Consider the following 26,648-nt stretch of genomic DNA (forward strand, 5'->3'; position numbering starts at 1 on the left):
GATGCGTCCACGTTTATGGAGCTGCCGGTCCCCGCCTGGTCCGCGGCCAGGCCGAAGCCTGCTTGGGAATCCCCAGCCCCCACACACTACCCGAACCCTGCCTAGGATTCCTCCGGTAGGTGTCTCAGGGTGGGAGCTAAGGGACCCCTCGTTCGAGGGGTGTTAGCCTGGGCTTTAGGGGGAAGAGAAGAGGGTAGTGCACGGACCCCCCGATCTTGCCCCCTGCCCGAGTTTCTTTTTCCTGCCGTAATACAGGAGCGACGTCTCTCTGCTCCTGACCCTGTGGGGACAGGAAGAACACTGGCAAGTGGGTGGTGGGAGGGGCCTTTTAACCTCTCTGTCTTCCTGTCCCTACAGAGGTCAATAGGGCAACCTCCTGTAGTGCTGTCATGAGGGATGTACTGGAAATAGATGTTATGAAAAATAACAGTGAACATCAATATTTATCTATTAACTGTCAAAATTATTGAAGCATGATTGTTTTTGTTAATTCAGCCATATGCTGATACTATTGCAGAAATATTGAAGGTAAAAGGATATTTCATATGAAGGGGTTTAAGAAATAAATGATTTCTATGAGCTATTTTGGCCCATTTTCTAAATATTCTCTAAACGCCTAGTAGGCAAAATACTTCATGCTGTCAAGTATCCTGGCATTTGTGTCTTGTGCAATAAAGATCTGCATCATGAATGATGAAATGCAAGTTGACATCCTCTGCAGAAAAAAGAACAAAAAGCAACTTACCAAGATATAACTGTGATACCTCTAATGCACTTCCACCTAATGAACCATTCATATGTTCATAGAGTTCCTGTAGGAAAAAAATGTAGACGTGATCTCAGAGCGCATGGTGACTTCCCTTTCATAATGGGTTAGTTGCCGTTATCTATCTTGCTTATAAACCCAATGTTCTTCCAAGGGCACTCCTTTAAAAGGTTTGCGTTTTTGTTACGTTGGAAAATTGCAATATTGTTAAGGAGTGTACTGAACAACAGTAAGCAGATAAAAACATGTATAGCACTTTAAAGATTCAAGCTGCCTTTGAAAAAAATAAAAAAAATAAAAAAAAGCCTCCCCATGAAAAAAAACCCTTCCTGGCATTTTGGAATTCTCATAGGGATTAAGGCTACATTCACACGAGCATTACAGATTTAACACGCGTAAAAAAACATGAGTAAATCTGTCTGTGTGCGCTGCGTTATACATCAGTGTGATTTGCGAGTGGCATGCGTATTTCACGCACTCGCAAGCACTTGTGAATGAGCCCTAAGTAGATCAAAATCTCCCCCCACCTTATTGGCCAAATTCTAACTCTTCTATATAGTACTAGATATTATATAAACATTTATGTGAACGGAGATTTGGATTAATACTATGACCTACAGTAAATGGGTTGTCCCATCTATCCATAGAACTCTGGTTTGGCCACTCTATGAGCCAAAGTAGGGAGCTGCTGGACAAAACAATACTACGCTCCTGTGAGCTTCATATTTCTCATTACCACATTGGACATACCTTAAGAATAGAGATTTGTGAAAAATCCTTTTCTTCAAAATAGGCATGTGTAATTAATTGAAGCTTTGCTTGAAGTAATCCATACAGGGGCTTAGGAAGACAATAAACGTCAAACATGTTGCAAACACTTCTAGCATCTTGTCAAATTTCACACATATAATGTAATAAATTATTTTTGGTTGTAACCTGTGGGGGTGGGGGGGCGGGAGTTTTCATTGTACGAATTAGTTGTTTTTTTTTTTTTTTTAAAAAAAGCAAAAATAAATAGACACATATACTGTCATGTAGTGTGAAAATATACAATTATCTGCCTGCCTAAAGTACCTATTGATGTTTTTACTGGTGCTCAGACAACAAGCGGATGAAACATAAATTGTGTTATGGTTATATAGGCTAAAAGCTGCTAAATAAACAGCCCTGCTATATGAAATTTAAGTGCTTAACCCTTTAGCCCACTCTCTTGACAGTGGTCGGTGCAGGTCCCGAGTCTACAGTGATGTCTTTTGGAGTCGCTGTAGAAAAGGCTAGAAAGCGTTACAGTGAGCACTCCTCCTCTAAACTGGAACAGTTAGTTAGAATAGCGCCTCTACTTACAGAGTAGTCTTCAGAATACAGCGGGATCCAATCCAGGCTGTAAATCAAAAGGGGACTCCCCTCTTAAATTGAGTCATCAGGTTTCCCGGTGACACGAATATAGACTGGGGAACGTCTCTGCAGTCCTAAAAAAGACCCCAGCGTTTTTTGTTCAGTAAATCTGCTTTTAGGGCACACTAAGTATTGTCCTAACAGTAGCCTGTGTCATAGTGACACAGTATGATGTATTAGCATACAGGACAGGAGTATGCTAATACATTATAAGTATAAAATAAAGTTGTAAAGAAGTAATCTCTTCGGATGAAAAAATCTCCACTGTGGGAACCCAGCCTAAGGCCGGGGATTCCGCTACAGGAGAAGTGAGTGACTACACTGTCCATATATGGACACAGCGACGTCACTCACTTCTGAAGCGGAATCCCCGAGCCTGTGGCTGGGGATTCCGCTACAGGTGAAGTGAGTGACTACACTGTCCATATATGGACATTGAAGTCAGTGACTTCTCCTGGAAAGGGGGGGATGGGTGCAACCTACAGGGGGCTGGGTGGCATTACCTACCAGGGGGGCTGGGTGGCATTATCTACAGAGGGCTGTGTGTGGCAACAAATTTAACAGAAATTCATCTGATTTTAAAACAGACAGGGAAAAAAACGGATGCAAAACGGGTCAAAAATCGCCCGTTAAAAACGGCAACACGGCCCGGAACAGAATCGGAACGGATGCAAAACGGCCCGGAAAAACGGGCGTTTTTAATCGGCCGACACTCGGACCCTGTCGTGTGAATAAAGCCTACCTCTACCGCTCTCTGCTCTGGTGGCAATGTGGCACCTACAGGGGGGGGGGGGCTGTGTCTGGCGGCACCTACAGGGGGGGCTGTGTCTGGCGCCATCTACACGGGGGGCTGTGTCTGGCGCCATCTACACGGGGGGCTGTGTCTGGCGCCATCTACACGGGGGGCTGTGTCTGGCGCCATCTACACGGGGGGCTGTGTCTGGCGCCATCTGTGATATCCAGACAATCTAGAGATCCGCAGTGAGAATGTGCGCGCGTTATTTGCAGAAGGATCTGGCCGTGATTTGATGTGTTTATGCGGGATATTGGGTGTGGTTAGGGGCGTGGCTTAAAATGTCCCTCTTTTCCGAATTCAAAAGTTGGGAGGTATGATTTACCCACTAGATGGGTCTGCAGTTCAGATTGCTTTAGTTCTAGAGGTCACTATGTTAGTGAATAGCATTGTAGCTACTTTGTAATTATATGTTTCATCAACTGAAAAAGAACCTGAAAAAGCTCCCTTCTAGTTAACTATGATGGCATAAATTATACAAGCAAAAAAAAAATGTCTTAGGGCCTGTTCACATCAGCGTTCGCTTTCCGTTCCGGGGTTCCGTCGGAGGTTTCCGTCGGGTGAACCCCGCAACGGAAAGTGAAACCACAACTTCCTTTTCAGTCACCACTGATATCAATGGTGACGGAAACATCGCTAATGGTTTCCGCTCGTCACCATTCCGGGAGGATTCCAGTTTTGGGACGGAATCAATAGCGCAGTCAACTCAGCTATTGATTCCGTCGTTAAAACAGAAACCTGCCGGAATGGTGACGAACGGAAATGATTAGCGATGTTTCCGTCACCATTGATATCAATGGTGACAAACTGAAGTTGTGGTTTCACTTTCACTTTCTGTTGCGGGGTTCAGCCGACGGAAACCTCTGACGGAACCCCGGAACGGAAAGCGAACGCTGATGTGAACAGGCCCTAAGTGCTCAATGAATAAGTAGATGTCCTATTAAGGCGTAATGCACACAACCACATTTCTTTGTCCATGTGCTATCTGCAATTTTGCGGATAGCACACGGACCCATTCATTTATATGGATCCATGCCCACGACTGATATTCAAAGATTCGTGTGGGGGCCGCAAAAACTGAGGACATGTAATTTTACTGTCCGTATTTGTGGATTCAGGGGGTTGGGATAAACTGGTGACATCAACTCCAGCCTCTCTGTTTTGCGGATCCGTGAATCCTGGTGACACACGGATGAAGCACGGAAGGTTCTTTTGCGGACAAATGAACCGCAAATACAGGCAAAGGATCCGCAAAATCACCACGGTCGTGTGCATAATATTTGAGGATCATATTTTCTCTGCCTCTTTCAATCCAATTACAAGCATTTGCTGTATTTAAACTACATGTACAGAAAGCATTAAGCCTTTCGCTGCCCTGGCTAGCACAATTGTCCATGCGGTTGAGGCTCTAATGTGGCTGAATCACTTCATTTATTTCCTGGGCACGGTATAAAACCAGCATCTTACCAGCTGACTCAACACACAGACACTTTTCTGTACAGTTTCCCGGGTAACATCCGCTTGACGCACTTTCAAGGCCTGTAAAACACAGCATTGATTCTGATAACAGTAAAGGCTTCAAAGAAAGAACAGAATAACACATTAGGATGAAACCATATAAAGTCAACTTTAATCTAGCAGATCTTAAATTATATAATAAAATCTCATTAAACGAGAAAATATTTTACATTAAAAAAATAAATAAATCATGTTTATTTTGGTAAGCATAGGTGCACACATTAATTCATAATAATATTCTCGCATTAGCTGACTTGTCATGTTATAGCATTATCAGTTGTCAAATAAACATTCCCAATTCCTGACATGGTAAGGACTAAAGTTTGTGGAAATGCCCAGTGTAAGAATTGCTTTATGTAGTGGGATACAGAAAACTCAAACTGAACTGGGCCATACCTTTGCTTCAATCTGTCTGTAACAAGAAACGCCATAGACAGTCTTCCGCTCTCCGCTTCTTGGTGGGAGGTGAAAAAACACTGCATCTATGAAAAGGAAATAATGGGTCATCAGAAGGCAACAAGAAAGGAGAACAAGTCTGAGATAGTGGAGGGGTCATACACATTAGATGAATGTCAGCTGAACGCAGATGTGGACAAAGCTTGAAGTGTGAACAGAGCCAAAGACAAAATTGATGAATATTCTAAAAACTTTTCCTACAGACAACAACGTACAGCAAAAGTCTTTTAATCCAGCATCACTGGAACCCAACAGCTGCAATAGTCACAGCAACTCCAGAATAGTAGACAGAGAAGTTTAGGGCCCTGTTCACACTATTTGCTGCGGTTTTTGCCGTGGAAACTGTGACACAAAACAGCCGAAATTGACTTCCATTGATGGGAGGTGGAGGCTTTTTTGTTACCGCAAGCAAAAAAAAACGCTCGTGGGAAAAAGAAGCAACATGCCCTGTCTTGAGGCATTTTCCGCCTCAAAAACCCCATTGACATCAATGGGAGGCGGACATAAACACGTTTTTTGCCGCGTTTTTCTGCAAAAAAACGCTCGCAGTTATTCCATCTTTCTGTTCGAGATGGCTAAAAAAAACGCGTCAAAAATTGCGTGTGGTGCAAAACCACTTAAAAAAAACCGGAGCCGATTTTTCCAGGCAGAATTTTCTGCCTGCAAAAAAAACTCTGTGTGATCATACCCAAAGGGGTAATCCAAGATTGAAAAAACATGGCTGCTTTCTTCCAAAAACAGTGCTGTCTATTGCAGCTTAGCTCATTGAAGCAAATAAGGCTGCAATAACACAAACAACCTGAGGACAGGTGTGGTGCCTTTTAACCCCTTGAGTACCCAGCTCATTTTGGCCTTGAGGACCAGACCCATTTTTTCAAATCTGACATGTATCACTTTATGTGGTAATAACTCCGGAATGCTTTTACCTATCCAATTGATTCTGAGATTGTTTTCTCATGACATATTGTACTTTAGTTTAGTGGAAAAATTTGGTCGATAAATTCATTGCTTATTTGTGAAAAACACCAACATTTAGCGAAAATATGAAGAAATTATGATTTTTCCAATTTTAAATGCATCTGCTTGTAAAACAGATGGTAATACCACACAAAATAGTTACCAATTAACATCTCCCATATGTCTACTTTATGTTTGCATCGTTTTTTGAACATTCTTTTATTTTTCTATGACCTCACAAGGCTTAGAACTTTAGCAGCAATTTCTCATATTTTTAAGAAAATTTCAGAAAGCGATTTTTCCATGGACCAGTTCAGTTCTGAAGTGGTTTTGAGGGCCCTATATATTAGAAACCCCCATAAAACACCCCATTTTGAAAACTGCACCCCTCAAAGTATCCAAAACAGCATTCAGAAAGTGTTTCAACCCTTTAGGCGTTTTACAGGAATTAAAGGAAAGTAGAGCTGAAATTTTCAAATTTCATTTTTTTTTACAAAATTCATATGTAATACATTTTCTTCTGTACCACAGAAGGTTTTACCTGAGAAACGCAACTCAATATTTATTGCCCAGATTCTGCAGTTTTTAGAAATATCCCACACGTGGCCCTAGTGCGGTAATGGACTGAAACACAGGCCTCAGAAGCAAAGGAGCACCTCTTGGATTTTGGGGCCTCCTTTTTTCAGAATATATTTTAGGCACCATGTCAGGTTTGAAGAGGTCTTGTGGTGCCAAAACAGTGGAAAACCCCAAAAGTGACCCCCATTTTTTAAACTACACCCCTCAGGGAATTTATCTAGGGGTATAGTTAGCATTTTGACCCCACAGGTATTTTGCTATATTTTCTGGAGTTAGTCTGTGAAAATGAAAATCTACTTTTTTTCTGGAAAAACGTAAAAATTTCTAATTTTTTCAAGAAATAAAGGAGAGAAAGCACCCCAACATTTGTAAAGCAATTTCTCGCGATTACGGAAATACCCCATATGTGGTAATAAACTGCTGTTTGGACCCACAGCAGGGCTCAGAAGGGAAGGACCCCCATTTGGATTTTGGAGCTCTGATTTTACTGGAATGGTTTTCAGTGCCGTGTCACGTTTGCAACGCCCTGGAGGGACCTAAACAGTGGAATCCCCCCAAAAGTGACCCCATTTTGGAAACTATACCCCTCAAGGAACTTTTTTAGTGGTATAGTTATCATTTTTACCCCACAGGTTTTTTGCTGAATTTATTGGAATTAGTCTGTGAAGATGAAAAGAGACTTTTTTTTGGAAAAAACACAGAATTTTCTAATTTTTATAAGGAATAAAGGAGAAAAAGCACCTCAACATTTGTAAAGCAATTTCTCCTGATTACGGAAATACCCCATTATGTGGTAATAAACTGCTGTTTGGACCCATGGCAGTGCTCAGAAGGGACGGAGCACCATTTGGATTTTGCAGCTCAGATTTTGTTGAATTGGTTTCTGGGGGCCATGTCGCATTTGCAGAGTCCCTGAAGTACCAGTACAGTAGAAATTCCCCAGATGTGATCCCAATTTGGAGACTATACCCCTGAAAGAATTAAATTAGAGGTGTAGTGAGCATTTTGAGCCCTCAGGTGTTTTATAGATTTTATTAGAATTGGTCCGTGAAAATGAAAACATTTTTTTTTTCCAATAACCTGTAGCTTTAGCTCAGAATTTTTCATTTCCACAAGGAATACAGGAGAAAAGACACCCCAAAATGTGTTACACAATTTCTCCTGATTACGGAAATACCCCATATGTGGTTGTAAACGGCTATTTGGACATACGGCAAGGGTCTAAACGGAAAAAGTGCAATTTCGTTTTTGGAGTGGAGATTTTACAAAATTTGTTTTTGACGCCATGTTGCATTGCGCTGAGGTACCAGTACAGTGAAAACTCCCGAGAAGTGACCCCATTTAGGAAACTACACCCCTCAAGGAATTCATCTAGAAGTGTAGTGAGCATTTTGACCCCCAAAGGTTTTTCAGAAATTAGTGCACAGTGGATGTTGCAGATATAAAATTGACATTTTCCACATATATGCTATTTCAGTGCCCAATGCGTTGGGCCCAGCTTGTACCACCGGAGACATACGCCCCATAAATTGTTAAGCGGTTCTCCAGAGTACGGTAATACCCCATATGTGGTCATAAACCGCTGTTTGGGCACACTGCCAGGCCCAGAAGAACCGCCATTTGGCTTTTGGAGCGCAGATTTTGCTTGGTAGTAGTTTTGTTTAGTGTTTTACTGGTGTTTCAGCTTATAATGTGGGGGCATATGTAATCTGTGCGGAGTACATACATTTTTTGCGTGACACACTGTCGTTTTTATTGGTACCATGTTTGGCTACGCGCGACTTTTTGATCACTTTTTATTCCATTTTTTTGGAAACAACGTGACCAAAAAAGGAAATTCTGCCATTGTTTTTTATGGTATTTTTTTTACGGTGTTCACCATGCGGGATAAATAATATGATATTTTTTTAGGTCAGGCCGATACGAACGCGGCGATACCTATTATGTCTAGTTTTTGTCTTTTTTTTCATTTTTTTTCTAATTATAAAGGGCTTGATCAGGGAAACAAGGCGATTATTGTTTTTATTACGTAAAACTTGTATTTATTTATTTATCTAAAACTTTTTTTTTCACTTTTTATTTTACACATACTAGGGGACTGGAAGATCTGATCTTCTGATCCCCTGCACAATACACTGCACTACTTCTGTATGTACTGATGTAGTGCAGTGTATTGTAACTGTCACTTTACAACTGACAGTTGAGCCTATTATGTCCTGCCTTGGGCAGGACCTAATAGGCTCCCGTACCTGGCAACCAGGAAGCCATTGCTAGGCTTCCTGGTTGCCATTGCAACCATCCGAACCCCGCGATTTTTCGCGGGGGGGACAATGGGGTGCAGAGGGAGCCCCCTCCCTCTGTATCAATCACTTAAATGCCGCTGTCGCTATTGACAGCGGCATTTAAGGGGTTAAACTACAGCGATCGGAGAGGACAGTGATCGCTGTAGTTGCAGTGGGATGTCGGCTGTATATTACAGCCGACATCCGATGAAGATGGAGCGAGCACAGCTCCTGTGCCCGCTTCATCCTCAGGGCGTTACTATACGCCCATTTTCGGGAAGGGGTTAATAAAAATAGTGTTTTTTTTTTTACACCGCTTTCTCTGATCTCCTCACGTATCTCACAGAAGTGAGGAGATCAGAGAAAGTGACAGGAGCTTTCTCCTGCAGACGACGTCACAGACGGCTGTGATTGGTCAGTCTTCAGAGACTGACCAATCACAGCAATCGCCGGCATTGGGGACTGCTAATTGGTCCCCAGGCCGGTAGCAGAGACGGTTAGCTGTCAATGACAGCTGCCGCCGCTGTTCTGTCACTATGTGATTTCACATAGTGACAGTTTATTCCTGCGCCGTAATAGTACGTCGAAGGTACGCTGGAATAAGCGGCCAGCGACGTACTATTACGTCGAAGGTACGCAAGGGGTTAATAAAGAAAGCAGCCATGTTTTTCTAATCCTGGACAACCCCTAAAGGAGATCAGTCACCGGGACACTTCTTTATCAGTTAGAAAATCTGTTATAAGTGCTATTAAAGCTATAATTTAACCCCTTCCCATCGTAAAAAAAATAATTCAGATTTCGATTATTGTTTTTTCCTCCCCACCTTCAAAAAGCCATAACTTTTTTTATTTTTCCGTTGATAGTCCTATGAGGTCTTGATTTTTGCGAGACGTGTTGTAATGTTTCATTGCGCCATTTATTGTGCCATATAATCTAGTGATATGAGGGCTTATTTTTTGCGGCATAAGCTGTAGTTTTTAATGATACAATTTTGGGTACATGCGATCACTTTTTATTCCATTTTTTGTGGGAGATTAGGTGACCAAAAAAAATAGCGATTCTGGAGTTTACAATTTTACGGCGTACACCGTGCGGGTTAAATAATGATATATTGTAATTGTTCAGACGTTTACAGATGCGGTGATACCAATTATGTTTATTTTTTTTTCTACGCTCTCGGGCATATTTTTTTTTTTACATAAAAAAAACAAACTTTATTTTACTCATTTTTACTTTCTTTTATTAGTTCACCAAGGGGACTTTAACCAGCGATTTTTGGATCGCTTGCACTATATACTGCAATACTAATGTATTGCAGTAGATCGTCTTTCTGACAGACTTCTATTAAGTCCTGCGTGAGCCTGTTCCATACTTCTCCTGCCCGGCTAGGACGTATGGATACATCATATGTCGGGAAGGGGTTAAAAAGGTTGCACCCACTAACTGGTATCCCAAACGAACAATTAGGAATCAGAATAAATAGGTTGTACGTAATACAACATAAAGAGACTCTGTCACCACATTATAAGTGCCCTATCTCCTACATAAGGAGATGGGCGCTATAATGTAGGGGACAGCAGTGCCTTTTATTTAAAAAAAACTATCTATTTTTACCACTTTATTCGCGTTTTTAGATTTATGCTAATGAGTTGCTTAATGCCCAAGTGGGCGTATTTTTACTTTAGACCAAGTGGGCGTTGTACAGAGGAGTGTATGACGCTGACCAATCAGCCTCAGGCACTCCTCTCCATTCATTTACTCAGCGCATAGGGATCCTGCTAGATCCTTATGTGCTGTCTTATACTAACACATTAACAATACTGAAGTGTTTAGACAGTGAATAGACCTTCCACGGGATGTCTATTCACTATCTCTGCACTTCATTACCGTTTCTATGGTAGTTACAGCAGAGGAAGCGTGATCTCGTTGTAACCTGTCATTTACAGCGAGATCTCGCGAGATCACGCTTCCTCTGCTGTAACTACCATAGACAGAGTAACGAAGTGCAGAGATTGTGACTAGACATCCCATGGTATGTCTATTCACTGTCTAAACACTTCAGTATTGTTAATGTGTTAGTATAAGGCTGGGTTCACACGACCATGTTATGTCTGTAATGGACGGAACGTATTTCGGCCGCAAGTCCCGGACCGAACGATGCTAGGAGTCCTTGCCTCGCTGCAGGACAACTGTCCCGTACTGTAATCATGTTTTCAGTACGGGACAGTAGTTCCATGGAGAGGCAGGGACTCCTAGCATCGTACATAACTATGATGCTAGGAGCCGTGCTCCGTACAGCGTGTTCGGTCAGGGACTTCCGGTTGAAATACGTTCTGTCCATTACGGACGTAACATGGTCTTGTGAACCCAGCGTAAGACAGCACAGGAACCCTATGCGCTGAGTAAATGAATGGAGAGAAGTGCATGAGGCTGATTGGTCAGTGTCATACACTCCTCTGTACAACTTGGACTAAAGTAAAAACACGCCCACTTGGGCATTAAGCAACTCATTAGAATAAATCTAAAATCGCTAATAAAGTGGTAAAAATAGATCGTTTTTCTAAATAAAAAGCACTGCTGTCACCTACATTATAGCGCCGATCTCCTTATGTAGGAGATAGGGCACTTATAATGTGGTGACAGAGTCTCTTTAAGTGGAAAGTGCCGTCTCATCAGTGACCCCTCTTTGGAAAGGACATGCTGGCAGACTAACTAGAAACTTCCTGGAATAACAAACAGAAAATCTGGGAGAACACAAAGGATTGGGCAACATAAAAACTCTGCTTATGGTGCAGCTGATCACTTTATTAACCCCTTAATGACCAGCCTATTTTAAACCTTAATGACCAGGCCATTTTTACGTTTTTCCATCGTCTCATTCAAAGAGATATACACTTTTTATTTTTGCATCGACATAGCTGTATAAGGTCTTGTTTTTTGCGGAACAAGTTGCAATTTTTAATAGCACCATTTTGGGGTACATAGAATTTATTAACTTTTATTAACTTTTTTGGGGGGGGGGGGGAATAGAAAAAAAAACATCAATTCCGCCACACTTTTTTGCGTCCTAAATTTACGCCGTTTACCGTGTGGTAAAAACAGAATAAATTTATTCAGCGGGTTGTTGCGATTGCAACGATACCAATTTAGTATAGGATTTTGTATGTTTTACTACTTTTACACAGTGAAAACACTTTTTTTCAAAATTATTTGTTTTTGTGTCTCCATATTTGAAGTGCCGTAACGTTTTTATTTTTTCGCCGATGCAATTGTAGGAGGGCTTTTTTTTTGCGGGACGACTTGTAGTTTTTATCGGTACCATTTTGGAGTAGATGCAGCTTTTTTATCACTTTTTTTAAGGCTGGATTCAAAGAAAACAGCAATTTTTGCATGTTTTTTAATTTTATTTTTTACGACATTCACCGTGCGGGTTAAATAATGTAATAAGTTTATAGTTGGGGTCGTTACAGACGCGGCAATACCAAATATGTGTAACTTTTTTACTTTATTTTGTTTGTTAATAATAAAGCAGTTTGTAAGGGGGAAAAGTGGGTTTTTCATTTTTGACTTTTTATTAAACTTTTTTACTAGTCCCACTAGGGGACTTCACTATGCGATTCTCCGATCGCATTTATAATACACTGCAATACTTTTGTATTGCAATGCATTATGCCTGTCCGTGTAAAACGGACAGGCATCTGCTAGGTCATGCCAAGTAAATACCCTTCTAGAACATGTACAAATGTAGGTTCATTTAATACATATCTAAAGAGGTTGGATTGCTCATTTTCGTTACCAAATCCGCCCTATAGACAGTTACATGATAAAATTCTGGCTCCTTCCAGACAGAATTGTTCTGTGTAACTCTATGGCTGTGTAAAAGGAAGATGGGGATTTGGACATCTGTAATCAGAAAAAATGGGGCTCTGACCCCTTTATAGATTCCTATTTAGTTTAAAAAAAAAAAAATTGTTCAAGTATAGACATCCACTTTGAGATTACATGCTGGAAAATCCCCACGAGTGAAAGCTAAAGCTGTTAATTCTCACACTGGGCAAGACATGGCACTGTATATGGCCAGTCTATTGTACTATATAGGTGGTTTGGTTAGGTTCCTGTTCACAATGCATCTTTTCAGGTAATGATAGAATTGCTGAATTTTTGTATTACATTGCACATTTGTTACTGTGCACACAACTAAAAAAAAATTGTCACATGTATGCAAAACAAACGCAACTGGCCAATTTCATACCTTCTTGGAAGTTGTGGGCACCGTCCGGCAATGCAAGAAATGGCAGATACTTCCATTCCCCTGGTAAGACATGGCTGTCGTGTCCCTCTTCAGGAATCAAAGGAGGGTAAGAGAATTCCACCTTAGAAAAAAAATAAAAAAATAATAAGTTATTTGTTCCGAAATTACTGCAGAAATTGCTGCAAATGTGTATTAAATGGTCTCATCTTCTCCTACGCCTCACTATGCCATGTTGAGCTGCCAAAGGCAGTCCCCTTTCTATTATCCAGAACCTAGGCCTGCATCCAGTGTGGCTCCGGATGACCAGCTGGCTCTATTGAAATGAATGAGGGACTATTGCTCTAAAAATAAACCATATTCAAGAGAGGACACCAGGCCGGACAAAACTGAGCCCGGATCGGTTGAACACTCACCAAATTTGTGCAATTTACGGTGCAGCCAAAAGAATGTCTAAGAACCAACAGAAAAACCAGAGAGAGTTTTGGGATTATTGGGGCATTTTTTTTTGTTTTTGTTTTATCCATATAACAAAACCTCGCCAGAGCTACTTCCTTTTTTCCACCTCCAAACTTGCCTTCATTTGCTAGTTTACACAAAGGTTTTGCTTGACCTAATACACAATGAACAATTGAGGACACAAGAGGTCAATGTGTCACTTCAGTAAAGGTCGCCAAGGCTTTAGAATATTTTGGTTTAAAGCTGTACAAACCATTAAACCTAGATCTCTATAAAACGAGAATGAGTTCTCAATTCTCAATGGGGAGTTTCCTCAAAGCCGCATGATTGATCATATTTATTTTGCCATGGGGTTAAACGATGCAGCCAAAGAACTTGCCTTTTTAGGCCATACAAAACATTACGTTTTTTTCTTTTTACATGCAGTACCACAGCGCTATTTTAAATAGAAACAGTTCTGGAACAAGTAAAGCTGCATTTACTTGATTAGCTCTGCTACATCGATATGCTTTTTGTGTGCCAATGCAACATTAGGTTAAGATATGCTAATGTCTCGTGGCTTTCATTATATAAGTAAATTCTATGGCTATTATGTTTCAAAATGACAGAAACAAGACAAGAAACCTATGATTATCTTCAGAAAGGCTTGATGCGGAGCAGAAGGAATACGAATACAAGGAATCCAATGTCATGACAGGTGGCGGTTGTGGAAAGGTAACTTCAATAGCCTTTTCACCTGTTATGGAGGTAACTGAAGACCCCTACCAGTATGAAAAGACAAACATCTTTGACTAGACGGAGTGCCTTGGGTTATGCTCTTCATAAAGGCAGGCATTATAGAAAATACATGAGGATCTTCATTACATACACGCTGAAATTGGCGTCTGTAATTCTACATCGATTCTTTTTCTAGCAGGACAGACATAATAGCAACAGCCCGCACTAGTCACAACCCATTGGAATACATGAGTTGTGCGTTATTCACTTGTACATGAATCTTTCATGTCAATGCCAGAAGGAGCAACTATGCAAACATTATTATTCTATACATTGTGCCAAATTATTACATTGTAATTAGCTTAGAATTTAGTTTAGTATTTTGTATTTTTTCTGAAGAAGTTTAAAAAAAAAGGGGAAAAGAAAGGAAATCCACCGAAACAGAACATCAAAATCCCACTGCATGTTAAGCCTGATTCAAACGAGCGTGTCTGTTTTGTGTCCGCACAAAACAGTCCGCATTTTTGTTCCGCGTGGCATCAGTTTTTCAGGTCAGTGTTAGTGCACATTTTTTTATTCATTTATTTTCTCAACATTTCTTTAGCAACTGTTGAGTGAAACACTGACAGCACATGGATGACGTCCGTGTGCGGACCATGATTTTCACGCACCCATAGACTTCAATGGGTAAATTGGCACGCAAAATGGACCAGAATAGGACATGCAGTGAGTTTCACGCAACGGAAACACGCTGGATGAAAAATCACTGAGGTCTATATAGCCCCATTAAATTGCATAGGTCCGCGTGCTGTCCATTTTATTTTTAACAGATAGCACACGGACGTATACAACGTTCGTCTGAATAAGGCCTAAACCGTCAGAGGCTAGGATTTGTGCCACAATTAGGAAAAGTATAAGGCTGGATTCACATATTGCATATTTGTTGCAGAGTTTGGTGCAGTTTTGTTGTTCTGAAAGCCAGAACTGGATCCAGAAGAACTGTAAGTTTCTCCTTTAGATTTCACATTCCTTCTTTTCAACAAGTTTTTCACTACTGGATTCAGCTAAAAAATCAGCATCAAAATCAGCAACGAATACGCAAAGTGTGAAACCAGCCTAAAGGAAAGACTGAGGTCTCCTCTCTTTTGTATCCATTCAGTCTCAAAAACGGCGAATACTGCTCAAAAAGGTTATCTCATCAAGACAAGCCCTTTCCAGGGAATATGGTGATACGGTCAGAAAAGAACTAACAAAGAAACTCTTGCTCTGGTAGATTATTAATTTCTGGGAAATTCGTGTTTTGTTATAATGGACAACGTTTGCGATTTTCTATTGACATCTTTAGTCACGTGTCCATCTATTGCCATGAGGTCATGTAGAATTATTTTAATATATACATAGGCATGGTTAAACTCACTGCTAGCCTCATACTATAATCCGGGATCATATTTGCACATACATGATGAAGTGACCTGCTATAGGTAATCTGTCCATACAAACGTTAGTAAACAAGGGATTGCCAACAAATTGTACGTGAACGCCTCACACATTCTCAGTACAAACTTACAATGTTTAAGGAGTTCGGTTGCAAATGTTTTTTTAAGGAAATGTGGAAGAGTATGGCCAAGAAAGCGCTGTATCTCCATATAAAAGTAATTTACATATCAATACTATTTTGACACAAAACTATATATATATATATATATATATTATAGGCCATAAAAGAATAATCTTATTTTCTATATACAGTGCTACTCTGTCAGAAGTATCTACTCTTATGTTGAGCATTTTCAGACTATGTAAAGCGAAGTTCACACTACTGTCATCTTCCATTTAGGTCTCCTCTGTCAAAGGAGGAGATGAACGAAATTCGAAACGGAACGCATCGCTTCCGTTTGAATTACCATTGATTTCATTGGTAACTATTTTGATTCAGATGCATTCCGTTTGCCTCTGTTCGGTAGGTTTCCGTTTTTTTCATGCAAGCAAAAGTGTAGTCTGCAGAACTTTTGATTACGTGAAAAAAAATAGAAACCTAGGGAACGGAGGCAAACGGAATGCATTTGAAACAAAAGAATTATCATTAAACTCAATGGTAATTCTAACGGAAGCGATACTTTCCGTTTGGACTTCCGTTCATCTCCTCCTCTGACAGAAAATATCTAAAATGGAAGCTGATGGAAGTGTGAACTTAGCCTAAGGGTACTTTTAACACATTTTAAGAGTAACCAAAGAACCAGTCCTAGGCTAAATTCACACAAGCATGAGCAACCTGGGATGTGAAAACCGGTAGTGCACCCGTGCGGGACGCGTTATCTCGGATCCCGCATATAGAGGGATGCGTGAAACGCAAGAAAACAGGACATGTCCTATTTTTTCACAGACCCTTAACACACTCCGTTGAAACGGTCGTGTGAATGGCCCCATTGAAATACATGTGTCCGTGTGACAGCCGTTGTTTTAACGGTCGTCTCACGGACGACTTATACGCTCGTCTGAATGAGCCCTTAAACGGAGTTCAACAGCAGTGCAATTATTCATGATTATCTTTCTATGGAAGGTGCCAAAGTGCAAAGATATCACACTAGTATACCGACACAAAATCAAGCACATCATTCACACCAATGTAAACGGCACACACGTCTGCAGAAGGGGACTATGAAGAAGGCCGCCTCAATAGCACAGTTACTGTACCATAACTGGAAATCCTGGGAAAACTATGTAGTGTATAAAGCAAGCTTTTAAATTTAAAGAGCCTATTGTTATGAAGGGTGTGACAGTAGTGTGTTGTGGTTGCGTTTTTAACCCCTTCCCGCACCTTGGCGTAACTGTACGTCCAGGTGAGCAGTAACTTCGCACACCTGGGCGTACAGTTACGTCCGCGCTTTAACAGTTAACCGCCGCGCGGCGCTACACCGCAGCGGCGGTTAACTGTGCAGGGTGTCAGCCCTGCTCTCCCCGTTGCCGATCAGCGGCCTGTCGCCGCTGAAATCGGCAATTAACCCCTTCGATGCGGTGGTCGATTGCGATCACCACATCGAAGAGGTTTACAGCGGATCGGCAGCCCCCCACATGTATTTGCGGGGGCTTGCGATCCTTATCATGGCAACCAGAGGCCAGACAATGACCTCCGGGTTGCCATGTACGGAAGCCTCGGAGGATCAGCCTCCGGCCGGTCCTCCGATGCTTCCTGTCAGTGTGACTGTCACGTCACAATGACAGTTAGAACACATTACACTACGTGTGTAGTGTAATGTGTTCCAGCAGCGATCAGAGCTGCCAGTCTAAGTGTCCCCTAGTGGGACAAGTAAAAAAAAAGATAATAAAAAAGTTTTGAAAAAGTGTAAAAATAAAAGTTATAAGTGACATAAACAAAGAATGCTTTTTTTCCTATAATAAGTCTTTTATTATAGGAAAAAAATTAACACGTTAAAAAAAGTACACATATTTGGTATCACAGCGTTCGTAACGACCCCAACTATAAAACTGTAATATTATTTTTCCCGCACGGTGAACACCGCGAAAAAAATAAACGAAAAACAGTGCCGAATCACAATTTTTTGGTTACCAACCCTCCCAAAATATGCAATAAAAAGTGATCAAAAAGTCGCATGTACGCCAAAATGCTACCAATACAAACTACATCCCGTCCCGCAAAAAACAAGCCCTTACACCGCTTTTTTGACTGAAAAATAAAAACGTTATGGCTCTCAGAATATGGTGACACAAAAATGTATTTATTTTATAAATAAGTGATTTTATTGCACAAACGCTGCAAAACATAAAAAAATTATATACCTATAATATCGCCGTAATCGTACCGACCCGCAGTATAAAGTATAATGGTCATTTATAGCCCAGGGTGAAGGCCATAAAAAAACGAATAAAAAACATTGTCAGAATTGATGGTTTTTGGTCAACTTGCTTGCCAAAAAATGGAATAAAACGTGATCAAAAAAATTTCTGGTACCCCAAAATGGTACCAATGAAAACTACAGATTGTCCCGCAAAGAATAAACCCTCACACGGCTCCAGTGGTGAAAAAATAAAAAAGTGCTGGCTCTCAGAATATGGCGATGCAAAATGTGCAGAGTGTCCAAAAGCAGATAAGATCGGGCGCCATTTATCAGTGCGACACCGGCCACATATCTGCGGATTATTATTTATTTACTGCATTATTATACCCTGATGTACCCCGCAGATAACATATGCCCCCACATTATAAACTGAAACACCAGTAAAACCCCAAACAGAATTACCAAGCTACATCTGCGCCCCAAAAGCCAAATGGCGTCCCTCCCTTCTGAGCCCTGCAGCGTGCCCAAACACCAGTTTACGTCCACAGATATGGCATCGCCATACCCGGGAGAACCCGGTTAATATTTTATGAGGTATTTGTCTTCAGTGGCACAAACAGGGCATAACATATAGTGCACTAAAATGGCATATGAGTGGAAAATTGTAATTTTCACTCTGCACCATGCGCTGCGCATTAACCCCTTCGTGCACCACAACATAGCATGTCGTAGTGTGGGGGGTGATGTATGGAGCGTCTCACGTGAAAAATAAAGAATTTAAAACTGCAAAATCGCAGTTTTTTTGGTCACCTTCGCTCTACCTAAAAATGTAATAAAAAGTGCTCAAAAAGTTGTATGTACCAAAAAATGGTACCAATAAAAACTGCAGCTCGTCCCTCAATAAATAAGCCCTCATACCGCTCTATTGACTGAAAAATAAAAAAAAAGTTGTGGCTCTTGGAACGCGGGGAGGAAAAAACAAAAAAGGAAAAGAAAAAAAATGGATCAGTCCAGAAAGGGTTAATTACTTTCTAATGAAAACCCATTTATGCCCACACGTGGGGTATTGCCGTACTCGGGAGAAATTGCTTTACAAATGTTGGGGCGCTTTTTCCCCCTTTATCCTTTGTGAAATTGAAAAAAATGCAACATTTTAGTGGAAGAAATGTTGATATTCATTTTCATGGCCTAATTCTAATAAATCCTGCAAAAGACTTGTGGGGTCTAAATGCCCACTATATCCCTAGATAGATTCTTTAAGTGGTGTAATTTCCACTTTTGGGGGGTTTCCACTGTTTTGGCCTCTCAGGGGCTTTGCAAATGCGACATGGCACCCAAAAACCATTTCAGCTAAATTTGAGCTCCAAAAGCCAAATAGCGCTCCTTCCCTTCTAAGCCTTGCTGTGGGTCCAAACAGCAGTTTATTACCACATATGGCATATTTCCGTAATCGGGAGAAATTGTTTTACAAATGTTGGGGTGCTTTTTCTCCTTTATTCCTTGTAAAAATTAAAAATGGCTACCTTTTTTCAGAAAAAAAGTCGATTTTTACCTTTTACAGAATAATTCCAATGAATTTAATTCCAATGAAAACAACCGTGGGGTCAAAATGCTAACTTTACCCCTAGAAAAATTCCTTGATGAGTGTAGTTTCCAAAATGGGGTCACTTTCCGGGGGTTTCCACTATTTTGTTCCCTCCAGTGCAATTCAAACGCGACACGGCACTGAAAACCATTCCAGCAAAATCAGAATTTCAAAATCCAAATGGTGCTCCTTCTCTTCTGAGCCCTGCTGTGGGTCCAAACAGCAGTTTATTACCACATATGGGGTATTGCTATAATCAGGAGAAATTGCTTTACATATGTTGGGGTGTTTTTTCTCTTTTATTCCTTGAAAAAATTTAACATTTCTAAGTTTTTTCAGAAAAAAAGTAGATTTTCATCTTCACAAACTAATTCAAATAAATTTAGCAAAAAAACTGTGGGTTCAAAATGCCAATTATACCACTAGATAAATTCCCTGAGGGGTGTAGTTTCCAAAATGGGGTAACTTTTGGGGGGTCTTTATTGTTTTGGCCCCACAAGACCTCTTCAAACCTGACATGGTGCCTAAAATATATGCTAAAAAAAAAAGGAGGCCCCAAAATCCACTAAGTGTTCCTTTGCTTCTGAGGCCTGTATTTCAGTAAATTAGCGCACTAGGGCCACATGTGGTGTATTTCTAAAAACTGCAGAATCTGGGCAATAAATAATAAGTTACATTTCTCGGGTAAAACCTTCAGTGGTACAGAAAAAAATGTATTACAAATGAATTTTGTAAAAAAAAAATGAAGTTTGTAACTTTCACCTCTACTTTGCTTTAATTCCTGTGAAACGCCTAAAGGGTTAAGAAACTTTCTGAATGCTGTTTTGAATACTTTGAGGGGTGCAGTTTTCAAAATGGGGTGATTTATGGGGACTTTCGAATATATAAGGCCCTCAAAGCCACTTCAGAACTGAATTGGTCCTTGTAAAAATCGCCTTTTGAAATTTTCTTGAAAATATGAGAAATCGCTGCTAAAGTTCTAAGCCATGTAACGTCCTAGAAAAATAAAAGAATGTTCAAAAAAATGATGCAAACATAAAGTAGACATATGGGGGATGTTAACTAGTAACTATTTTGTGTGGTATTACTATCTGTCTTACAAGCAGATACATTTAAATTGAGAAAAATGCTAATTTTTGCAAATTTTCTCCAAATCTTGGTGTTTTTTACAAATAAATATTGAATTTATCAACCAAATTTTTTCACTAACATAAAGTACAATATGTCACGAGAAAACAATCTCAGAATCACTTGGATAGGTAAAAGCATTCCGGAGTTATTACCACATAAATTGACACGTCAGATTTGAAAAATCGGCTTCGTCCTAAGGGTATGTTCACACGGCCAAATTTCAGACGTATACGAGGCGTATTATGCCTCGTTTTACGTCTGAAAATACGGCTCCAATACGTCGGCAAACATCTGCCCATTCATTTGAATGGGTTTGCCGACGTACTGTGCAGACGACCTGTTATTTACGCGTCGTCGTTTGACAGCTGTCAAACGACGACGCGTAAAAATACAGCCTCGTCAAAATCAGTGCAGGACACTTCTTTAAGACGTTTTTGGAGCCGTTTTCTCATAGACTCCAATGAAAACAGCTCCAAAAACGGACGTAAAAAACGCCGCGAAAACGGCGCGAAAAACGCGAGTTGGTAAAAAAACGTCTGAAAAGCAGGGTCTGCTTTCCCTTGAAAACAGCTCTGGATTTTCAGACGTTTTTGTTGACTACGTGTGAACATACCCGGAAGGCCAAAACAGGCTCAGTCCTGAAGGGGTTAAAATGGGTTTTTTGGTTTTGGTAGATAGGCTCCCATGTCTCTCAATGGGAGTTCTTAAACCAAAAACAATAAAACGCAAGTTTATATAATTTTCAGGGGAATTAAAGATTGTATTTCAGTTATGTAACTGCTATACAAATGTTTGCATAGAATGCCACATTAGAACAAGTAGGCTCTCTCTATGCTGCTGTATGGTGTGTAAGAGGCACTGTAATCTGCTCTAGAAGGAATGATTCCAGGGGAGAAAACCTCCATAATACAGCTCTGGTCTAAAAATAAAATAGGAGGCACACAAAGATAGAGTATAGGCCCATAGCAGGCTATGGGTGTTGTATTACTGATGAGTACAACAGAAACTCATTCCACTACCGTGTGCATGAGGACTTAAAGGGGTTATCTGGTGACATAAAAGTGATGGCCTACCCTCAGGATAGGCCATCAATATCAGATTGTTGGAGTCATGGCAACCCCACCAATTTGATGGGGCTTCGGTGAGCGCTGCTTCCCTTACATTGTGTGTACCGCTCCAGAATGCAGAAAGCCGGCACATTCTTAGCGGCTGTGCACAGTATTAAAGCTTCCCCCATTGACTTGAATGAGCGGAAGCTGCAAACCCATGTACAGCAGCTACCAATGTGACGGCGTTGTCCTGAGGATAAGCCATAATTTTACGTCAGAGAATAACCCCTTGAAACTATTTACATTAAAGAGGCTCTGTCACCAGATTTTGCAGCCCCTATCTGCTATTGCAGCAGATAGGCGCTGCAATGTAGATTACAGTAACGTTTTTATTTTTAAAAAACGAGCATTTTTGGCCAAGTTATGACCATTTTCGTATTTATGCAAATGAGGCTTGCAAAAGTACAACTGGGCGTGTTGAAAAGTAAAAGTACAACTGGGCGTGTATTATGTGCGTACATCGGGGCGTGTTTACTACTTTTACTAGCTGGGCGTTGTGTATAGAAGTGTCATCCACTTCTCTTCACAACGCCCAGCTTCAGGCAGTGCAGCACTGTGACGTCACTCACAGGTCCTGCATCGTGTCGGCACCAGAGGCTACAGATGATTCTGCAGCAGCATCGGCGTTTGCAGGTAAGTCGATGTAGCTACTTACCTGCAAACGCTGATGCTGCTTTGGGCGGGACTCCAGTAGCACCAGCGGCTTCAAATACCTGTTTGCTGCTTTGCAATGGCATTTTAGCAGCTGCTCTCCTAATCCTATTAATTTGTCTGGCAGAAACCTTCCTCATTATGCCTTTATCTGAACGAACCCGTCTGTGCTCTGAATCAGCCACAAATCTTTTCACAGTACGAGGATCACGCTTAAGTTTTCTTGAAATATCCAATGTTTTCATACCTTGTCCAAGGTATTGCACTTTTTCACGCTTTTCGGCAGCAGAGAGATCCTTTTTCTTTCCCATATTGCTTGAAACCTGTGTCCTGCTTAATAATGTGGGACGTCCTTCTTAAGTAGTTTTCCTTTGATTGGGCACACCTGGCAAACTAATTATCACAGGTGTCTGAGATCGATTACAATGATCCAAAGAGCCCTAAGACACAATGCTATCCATGAGTTTAATTGAAAAACGAATAATTAAATGTTTATGACACTTAAATCCAATGTGCATAATAATTTGGTACACGGTGTAAACCCCTCAAAAGATTGAGGAATCGCAGTTTCCCAATACATTATATGGTACAATAAATGGTGCCGTGTGAAACTACAACTCGTCCCACAAAAAACAATCCCTCATATGGCTTTATCGCCGGAAAAATAAAAAAGTTATGGCTTTTGGAAAAATTTTGGAAGGTGGGGAGGAAAAAATGAAAATCCAGAAAATGGCTGAGACGGGAAGGGTTTAAAAGTCGCTAACGCTCTGCTGACTCAATAACTGTAGAGTTCCAAACCTGCTCTGGCATTATCACAAAAACCACGCTGGTTGTACATGGCATGGGTTTCCATGGCCGAGCAACTCCTTGCAAACCTCACATTACCAAGTGCAATGCCAAGCGTAGGAAGGAGTGGTGTAAAGCATGCCGCTACTGGACGCTGGAGAAGTGGAAATGTGTTTTGTGTACCCCAGTGCACAAAGCAAAGTCTGTAAAGGCATGGTTGGGCGAGATTGGTGTGGAAGAACTTGACTGGCCCGCTAAGAGCCCTGACGTCAACCACATCGAACACTTTTGAGATGAATTGCGAGCCAGGCCCTCTTGTCCAAAATCAGTGTCCGAATCTTTCTTGATGAATGGGCAAAATTCCCAGACACACTAGTAAATTCTTGTAAAAAGCCATTCCTGAAGAGTTTGAGGGACAAACTCCATATGAATGGCTATGGATTTCGAAAGGGATGTCATAAATGCTCCTTTAGAGGAAATTCTGCAGCATTCACAGTAGCAGCAAAGTGGATGAGATTTTGAAAAGCTCATGCCTACACTGCGGAGAACAAACACAGCGAAAACGTTAACAAATTGACCTGCTGTGCAGAATTTAAATCCGCAGCATGTCAATTTATGCTGAATTTTGTTGCTTTTCAGTTGTGGGTTCTCCCGCAGAATCGCAGCGATTCCGCTGCAAATATCGCAACTCAGAAAAAAATTGAATTCATACTTACCCAGAACTCCCAGCTTCTTCCTCAAGACCAGGCCCCTGGGATGACGTTTCATCCCTGGTGACCGCTGCAGCCAATCACAGCCTGCAGCGGTCACATGGGCTTTAGCGTCATCCAGGGAGGCGGACAGGACAGCCACGGAGGGACGCGTCACCATGACAACGGCCTAGGTAAGTATGGACATGTTTGGTTTTTTTTAATTCTATGCTGCTTACCGCAGCGGAAATTTTTGTCCGAATTTTTGCAGGTCGGATAAGCTGCGTGGTTTATACGCAGCGCATCCGACCCGTGGGAACCCAGCCTCAGGCCTTATTTACATGGCCATGTTCAGTCCACGATATACGGACCACATGTCGGCGCATTTCCCGGACCGAACACAGTTTAGGAAGCCAGACTCCTAGCATCATAGTTATGTATGACACTAGGTGTCCAGGAAATGCGGCCGACATGCGGTCCGTATATCAGGACCGAACACAATACTTTATATACTTTTGCCCATATAGTGTTTGTATATAAATGTACACACACAATAAATGTTTTTCAGCCTATTTACTATTGTATTGTGTTACTGTATATTATATTATATACTACTCTTTGGCTAAAAGTACTCCTTAAAAAAAAAAAAAAAAAGGAGTATTTTTACTCTGCCGAAAAATATATAGTGCAACTTCCTTGTGAGCAGATGCTAAAATTATTTAATTCTACAGTACTGTTCTGAGGTACAAAAAAACAAACAAAAACCAATGCAGATGAAACTTGTGCAACACAGCAACGTTATGAAATAAACCTTTACATGAATAATAAGGCTATGTTCACACGGGGTCTTTTGCCGAGTTTATTGACGCGGAAACCGCGTCGCAAAACTCGGCAGAAACGGCCCGAGAACGCCTCCCATTGATTTCAATGGGAGGCGTCGGCGTCTTTTTCCCGCGAGCAGTAAAACTGCCTCGCGGGAAAAAGAAGCGACATGCCCTATCTTCGGGCGCTTCCGCCTCCGACCTCCCATTGACTTCAATGGGAGGCAGGAGAAAGCGTGTTTTCTGCCCGCGGCGCTCAATGGCCGCGGGCGAAAAACGGCGCGATCATTGCTATTCACACGGAGTATTTTGGGGGAGGAATATCTGCCTCAAAATTCCGTTTGGAGCTTTGAGGCAGATATTCCTCCCCCAAAATACTCCGTGTGAACATAGCCTAAGAACATCATGTTATTCATGGACTGGCAGACACTAGAAAATGTTCTGCAAACACGATTACTACAGATAACAAAAGACCAGACCAGCATAAACAATGTGCCCGGGGGTAAAAAGCATGCTGGAGGGTAAAATGAAAAAGAATGTGGATATACAGTAGGGTCCTGATCACTTTATTTTTTAAGAGCATGTTCACCTTTGAATAGCATTTTACAGTTTATATCATTGTAGACACTAGGAGCCAGTTAAACCACTCTAGAAACCAGTTATCTTGTATTTGTCCTGCGTTGCAGTCATAGTCAAGCTGTCAAACTGGACAACAGACACATCCTTAGGCCTCATGCACACGACCGTAGTGTTTTTCTGGTCCGCAAATTCCAGGACCGTGTTCCGTGAAATGTCCTCCGCAGTTCATCGGTATGTAATCCGCAGTTCATCCGTATGTAATCCGCAAAATGCGGATAAAAAAAAAAAAAGCCTAGGTAAAACAGGAGGACGACAGAACTCATTCCCGGTCGTCGCCTAGCAACACTTCCGAAAATCCGCAAACTGCGGTTGACACACGGAGGTGTACCCGCATTTTCCACGGGCCCATTGACTTCTATGGGCATGTCCGCATCTAATTTGCGGGCCGTAATAAGACATGTCCTGAGTTTCTGCGGCACGGATTTGCGGACATGCGGAGACCCGTGAAAACATGGATAGTGTGTATGGGCCCATAGAAATGAATGGGTCCGCAATTCTCCCGTGGATTTGCGTGGGAATTGCGGACGCAAAAACACGTTCGTGTGCATGGGGCCTAACATGTTTGCGCCTGCATTATAGGAGAACAAGTTTTCAGGGGATTCTGGGAGATTTCAGCTCCGAAGCCTGCAGAACTTATCTGGCAAACTCGTGCAGTCACTCATATCAGAGCACTTCTGTGAACTGCAGCTGTCAAGGGTATATTCACACGCAAAAGTAAAAACAGCTGGAAAATACGGAGCTGTTATCAAGGGAAAACGGACGCTGATTTTCAACCGTTTTTTAAGCAAACTTTTTTGATGAGTTTTCTGCGGCTGTTTTTCTATTGCACCGTATCCGCCCTGTACGCCGCAGGGAATTCTGGGCGAAAAACTGCACCAAACTGTGGTGCAGTTTTTCGGCCAAGATGTCCATTGCGTAGAGCTGTAGCACTAAGCCGACAGGCTGGCCTCCTGGGATGACGTTTCACCGCAGCAAATCGATACAGCGGCGGTCACATGGGATGAAACGTCATCCCAGGAGGAAGAAACACAGACTCCTGGGTAAGTATAAGATTTTTTTTCGAGTTGCGTTTTTTGCGGCAGAATCGTCGCAAAAAAACCGCAACAATTGCTACTTGTTGCAGGGTTTACTTCCCCATTGAATTCAATGGGGAAAACCAGCAACAAATAAGCAGCGTTTATGCAAATACAATTGACATGCTGTTTTTTTCCGCTCAGTATTTACGCAGTGTTTGGACGAGATTTGTTTTATCTCATCCACTTTGCTGCT

At 41.4% G+C, this 26,648-nt stretch overlaps 1 protein-coding gene across 1 annotated transcript in view; it reads right to left on the reverse strand.

Annotated features, from left to right (window-relative positions):
* AVL9 (AVL9 cell migration associated) overlaps window positions 1-26,648 on the reverse strand; it is a 56,116-nt gene that overhangs the window by 26,250 nt on the left and 3,218 nt on the right. Inside the window, exons 2-6 of the mRNA XM_075826951.1 lie at window positions 12,999-13,119; window positions 4,869-4,954; window positions 4,422-4,493; window positions 1,517-1,606; window positions 746-812 (exon numbers count right to left, since the gene is read on the reverse strand). Coding sequence (XP_075683066.1) covers window positions 746-812; window positions 1,517-1,606; window positions 4,422-4,493; window positions 4,869-4,954; window positions 12,999-13,119 — 436 coding nt within the window. The remainder of the gene's footprint in view (window positions 1-745; window positions 813-1,516; window positions 1,607-4,421; window positions 4,494-4,868; window positions 4,955-12,998; window positions 13,120-26,648) is intronic.

This window comes from Rhinoderma darwinii, chromosome 5 (assembly GCF_050947455.1).
Source record: "Rhinoderma darwinii isolate aRhiDar2 chromosome 5, aRhiDar2.hap1, whole genome shotgun sequence".
Taxonomy (NCBI): Eukaryota; Metazoa; Chordata; class Amphibia; order Anura; family Rhinodermatidae; genus Rhinoderma; species Rhinoderma darwinii.